At 47.7% G+C, this 6,000-nt stretch overlaps 1 protein-coding gene across 1 annotated transcript in view; it reads right to left on the bottom strand.

The window, feature by feature from the left end:
- DNAH5 (dynein, axonemal, heavy chain 5) overlaps positions 1–6,000 on the bottom strand; it is a 187,207-nt gene that overhangs the window by 168,730 nt on the left and 12,477 nt on the right. Inside the window, exons 6-7 of the mRNA XM_015416182.1 lie at positions 4,785–4,922; positions 2,346–2,522 (exon numbers count right to left, since the gene is read on the bottom strand). Coding sequence (XP_015271668.1) covers positions 2,346–2,522; positions 4,785–4,922 — 315 coding nt within the window. The remainder of the gene's footprint in view (positions 1–2,345; positions 2,523–4,784; positions 4,923–6,000) is intronic.

The following is a 6,000-nucleotide window of genomic DNA, read 5'->3' as shown; positions in this document are numbered from 1 at the left end:
ACCAGGTTTTGAGTGTGCAAATCCAAATATGGTGTTGAAGTTACATAAGGGTCTTTATGGGTTACGTCAGAGTGCATATCTCTGGGGTGAATGTTTAAGAGAAGCACTAACAAAACTAGGTTTCAAGCAAAGTATAGCTGATCCCTGTTTGTATAGTGTAAATATATTCCCACAACAATGTTTTGTGTTGGTGTTTGTTGATGATCTTTTGTTTGTGCACCATAATGACAAGCAATTAGATTGGTTCACAACAACAATGTTACAACAATTCAAAGTAAAAGACCTGGGACAAGTACAAAATTATTTGGGAGTGCAAATCTCCAAAAATGACCAAGGACATTTCGTGTTGAGTCAGGAAGACAAAATTACACAATTGTTAGAGAAGTATAACATGACTGAAGCTAAGTGTGTTGATACTCCAATGACTACCAGCTATTGTAAAGAAAGCAGTGACAAAATGTTTGATCAGAAAGAACTGTATCAGTCACTAGTTGGATCTTTGTTGTACCTAGCGTGTTCTTCCAGGCCAGATATCTGCATAGCAGTGCACTGGTTGACACAAAAGTGTTCTAGTCCAACTGAGGGGGACTGGAAAGCAGCAAAAAGAGTATTGAGATATCTGAAAGGTACTGTAAATAAAAAACTTGTTCTGAATGTAAATATTGAAACAGAACTACTAGCTTACTGTGATGCCAGCTGGGGGGAAAGGCCCGATGGGAGGTCTACTTCAGGTTTTGCAGTATTCATGTATGGGGCTTTAATAGCTTGGAAATCAATCAAGCAAACTTTGGTTTCGACGAGTACGTGTGAAGCGGAATATTCGGCAGCAAATGATTGCTCAATTCAAATGGAATGGTTTCAACAATTGCTGCTAGTTTTTGATGTAAATAGTAAATTGCCAATGTCAATATACTGTGACAGTTCTGCTGCTAGGCAACTAGCAAACAATCAGGGAGTGCATACAAGAAGTAAGCACATACTGATAAGGTACCAAAATGTAAAAGACGCTATATGTCGTGGTGTGATAAAATTGACACAATGTACAAGTAATGAAAACATAGCTGATGTATTCACTAAGAATTTGCCTAAAGAAAGATTTGAAATGCTATGTAATAAAATGCCAATGACTAGCTGTATCTTGGGAGGCGTGTTGATATAGGCAAGATGACAGCATGTCATGTACTACTGTCAGATCCTGATGATCTAAGGTGACAGGTAGACAGTCACATGATAACTAAGGTTGCATCATATCTGCAGAAGTCAGAATGACTAAGCAGTTGTACAGTACTGAACTATGATTGGACAATGGTTGTATATATTGAGTGAAGTCCTTGTCCAAGTACCCTGTGTGTTATATGGATATCCTGCGAAGCACTTTGCCAGTCAGTCTTGTGAACTGCTACAAAGCTGCATGTATGTATATAGCTCTGTAAAATAAACTGTAAATACTCTTCCACAAGTACTCTGCTACTGTCTGCTACTTTCAACTTTAAACTACCGTCAGTATGATGGCCTCAGCTTAGTAATTCAGTCATTGCAATAAAATCCTTACATCGGACTAGAAGATGCTCTCGCTAATCACGAACAGGACTAATCTTGAGTAATCCCTAGGACAGGGCAAAATGCTTTGTTTACCTCCTCTCACTGCAGACCCGCACCTCTCCCCCCATGCTACGCTTTCAGGTGTCCTGCCCCTCAAGAACGGGGGGGGGGCCTTTGGTGAAGAGGTCACGATACACTGACAGAAATCCCTCCTGCAGCAGAAACATCTGGCAAGATCCAAGGTTATATGTTCTACTCGGTTCTAGGGGAAAAGCCCACAGGAAAAAAGCCCACGGGAAAAAAACCCACCGTCATAAATGCTCACCGGGGAAAAAGCACAGTGAGCAGGATATAATGAAAATGGTTCCAGGTCTTATGCACAGGGCTATTTCTGGGCAGGAACACACAAAAACAGAGTTCTGGCTGGCTCCTGAGTTGGCCACACCCAGCAGGAACCCATTAGCATAATAGGCCACACCCAACAGCAGAAACTCATTAGGATTGGCTACATTAGGGGTGTGTGGCCTAACATGCAAAGGAGTTCCTGCTACAAAAAAAGGGCCCTGGGTTTTGACAACAAACAAGGTCAACAGAATAAGAAGCAAAAGGTGGGTGTGGCTGGATGACCACACTTCTGGTAACATGGGGGTGCGGCCTAATGTGCCAATGAGTGGTGCTGTCAGGGGTGTGGCCTAATAGGCTAATGAGTTTCTGCTGTTGGGTGTGGCCTATTATGCTAATGAGTTCTTGCTGGGCTTTTTCTACAAAAAGAGCCCTGCTTATGCACAAGCCAGTCGGCATACCTTTAGAAGTTTGGATTTAGCAGCCGTGAGCACTCCAAGTGCAGCCTTAACGTCTGAGGTCTTGAGCTGGTCCAAGAGGTAGTTAAACTTGGAGAGCCGCTTCTTCCAGTAGGCCAGCTCTGCTCGTGGCCCCAGGTCATCCGCTTCCTTCCGTAGCTGGTCATTCTCCGCAATGACCTACGAGGCATATAGAAGATTGCCAGCCAAGCACGCAAGCGGCCAGGCAAACGTACACACTACTACACCAGCTCCTGGGCTGGCAACATTAAAGGTAAAGGTAAAGGTTTCCCTCGCTCGAAAGCCGGTCGAATCCAACTCTAGGGTTGTGGTGCTCATCTCCGTTTCAAAGCCGAAGAGCCAGCGCTGTCCAAAGACGTTTCCGTGGTCATGTGGCCGGCATGACTAAACACAAAGGCGCACGGAACGCTGTGACCTTCCCACCGAAGCGGTACCTATTTACCCCCTTGCAATGTCTTGCTTTCGAACTGCTAGGTTGGCAGGAGCTGGAGCCAGAGACAGGAGCTCACTCCGTCTTGCGGCACCTGGGTCTTGAACTGCTGAACTACCAACCTTCCACAGCCTGCAGTTCAGCGTCTGAACCACTTGAGCCACCGCAGCTCCAATATTATTAGATTATTTGGTAAGATTTCTCCTTAGTAAACCCTCAAGGTTACGTAAACTAATAACAAGCCTGACAACTGCTTTTAAATCACAGGTTTTTGCAATCTCTTCCTTTAAAATGCCAGTCTAAGGACTAAAAGACTTTGCACATATTTGTACAAATTTGTGCATTTTTCTTGGGGTTGCCAATCCCAGTTTGGGAAATTCCTGGAGATTTGGGGGTGGTGCCTAGAGCGGGCGGAGTCCAGGGAGGGGAGAAAGTTCAACGGGGAAGAGCTGCCACAGGTCATCCATCCTACACCCTCCCCCCATCTCCAGGGAACGCTCCCCCTTCAAGGGGACACAGTGAACTTCCTGGTCCAAAGCCCGGTTCTTGTGACAGCCACTCCAAAGTGAGCCCCCCCCCCAAGACAAGCACACAGGCAGACACTAGGGCCAGTCTGCACCCACCCACCCCCCAAAAAAACTCTTTGCACCACCCCAAATGACACATCCCCATGCTCTGGGGAATGCCCCCTGCAAGGAAACGTAACAGCCGTGCCCAGTCCAAACACTGGTTCTGGCGCCACAAGCTTCTATTTGGGGTGCCTCCAAGAGGCCTGTATTGCAAAGGAGATTTTTTTTGGGGGGGTGCAGCCTGGCCCTAGTGTCTGCCTGTCTGATTGTCCTGGGGGCAGCTCACTTTGAAGTGGCTTTCACAAGAACCAGGCTTTGGACCAGGAAGAGCCACGTGTCCCCTGAAGTGTCCCCTGAACGTTGGGATGTGTGACATGTGGTGGTCCAAACCTTATTTTGGGGTGTAAAGGGCAACCAGTTCCTTATTCAAATCTCCTTTGAAATACAGGCCTCTTGGAGGCACTCCAAATAGAAGCTTGTGGCACCAGAACCAGTGTTTGGACCAGGCGGTGCTGTATGTCTCCATGCAGGGGACAGTCCCCAGAATGTGGGGATGTGTCATTTGGGATGGTCCAAAGATTTGGGGGGGGGGGCAGTGTCTGCCTGTGTGATTGTCCTGGGGGCACCTCAATTTGGAGCAGCTGGCACAAGAACCAGGCTTTGGACCAGGAAGTGCCATATATCGCCTTGAAAGGGAGGGTCCCCTAAACGTGGGAATGTATGATATATGGTTTCTAGGCCTTGTTTTGGGGTTCAGAGCTTTCAGACTTCAGTGTTTTAGGTTGAATAAGTCAGAAATAAGAAATGAGTAAGGAACTGGGAATAAGGAACCAACTTCAGCCTCCTAGAAAACCTTCAGTTTCCGTTTCATGGCTGGTTTGCCAACAGCATCATCAGAGTGCAGGATCAGCGTTGAAGCTCATGTACAAGAATGTCTGCTATTGGCTGCATTCCACATTCAGAAGCAATGCTCCTCTGAACATTACTCTCAGGCCCCTGGACACCTTACTCCCAACAACACTCTCTTTGGCAGTGATTTGTTTATTGAGGAATAGACAGGATCCAGACCAGAACAGCACTGTGTCAGAACTGAGGATTTTGGCGGGTACAGGTATAGATATAGGTAATTCAAACAAGACCCCTCTAAGTGACCAATCACACGTCACGTTCGTCCCGCCTAGCCGTTGCGTTGTCCACCCCCCCCTCTGGGAATTACACAATCCCAACTATCTACCCAAGCAAGCTGGCACCAAATGCTTCAAGGACGTTACGTTCCTCTGGGAGGAAGACTTCTTCAGGAAAGTTACGGCTTCTACAATAGCACGATTCACACGCTCAGCATTCACTCTCCCCCCCCCGGTAGGAATTTCCCTTCCCCCCTACAACCGTGGAAAACTAAGCAGAGCGGAGTGTGACAATTACCTGCTCAATCTGCTTAATCCATACTTTCATGCAGGTCTCTACAGATTCTAGCGTCTCCATGCTGTTGGCTGCAGCCAAGTAGTCCGCAGGTCCTTTTAAGGTCTTCAGATCACAGGTTTCACACTTCTTCAGATTCACCTAATCAACATTTTCAGCTATTATTGCTGCACTTTCAAGACTTCAAATCCACTTTTGCCCCTATGAAATCATGACTTTGGATAGGCTAGCCGGAACACCCATTTCAAAGCTCAAGAGGGTTGTTGCCTGCAAGGCCGCCAGCCAAGACACCTGGGGTCAATGTTCCCTCTAAGCTGAGTTAGTGTGAGCTAGCTCACATTCTTTTACCCTCCGGCTCACACCTTTTTGTCTCAGCTCAGGAAGGATGGGGCCCCAGAGCAAACTAATTTATGCAGCAGCCAAATCGCTTGCTCACAACTTTAATGCCGCTATCTCACAAAGTAGAATTTTTGCTCTCATGACTCCACAGCTTAGAGGGAGCATTGCCTTGGGTTGTGCATGGCCCTGCCTTGGACATCAGCGGCTTGATCTGTATTAGAATGTATATCAACATCAAACTGCATTTTGGGGACAGGACTTCTGAAGCTTATCAGCTTCCCATTGACGAAACGTCAGGAATGAGTGGACGGCCTTCCTCGAAAGGCGGCTTGTCTGCCAGCCCTTACCTGCCACCACAGTGCTCAGCTGCAGGCGAGATTCGCAGCCAGCCCTCTCCGTTCACACAGAACAGCCACAAGGTCCCCAAGCCTGCCCAGCATTCCAAGCAACCCAAAAACTCCTCTCTCTCTGCAGAGTCCCGCAGAGCCCACAGACAGGCCCTGCAACTACTGAGGTGGCCACCAGCACGTCTAATTTGGGCCTTGGACTGGGCTGTTTCAAGCGGCAAGTGGAGGTTCACTGGACTGAACAGTCCTCCACACACACAAATCCCGCCGACACACAGGAACATCACGTCGGTATAAACTTCGCAATCCTCCCAACACACTAGAAAGAAGTCTGAGTCCAGTGGAGGCACCTTAAAGACCAACAAGGTTCAATTCTGGGTACAATAAGCTTCCCCGTAGTGCAAGACCCACATGTCCAGTGGCACCTTTAAGAGGTCTGCAGGCGCTACCGGGAAGCTTCCGCACATTAGACCCTGAGGACTCGGACATGGCCGAGGTTCCGGAGACCTCACACCAGGCCCAACTCCCGGTGG

This window comes from Gekko japonicus, unplaced genomic scaffold, assembly GCF_001447785.1.
Source record: "Gekko japonicus isolate JY-2015 unplaced genomic scaffold, Gekko_japonicus_V1.1 scaffold502, whole genome shotgun sequence".
Lineage (NCBI taxonomy): Eukaryota > Metazoa > Chordata > Lepidosauria > Squamata > Gekkonidae > Gekko > Gekko japonicus.
Note: the sequence above shows the minus strand (reverse complement) of the source record. Positions and strands in the feature narration are given on the sequence as shown.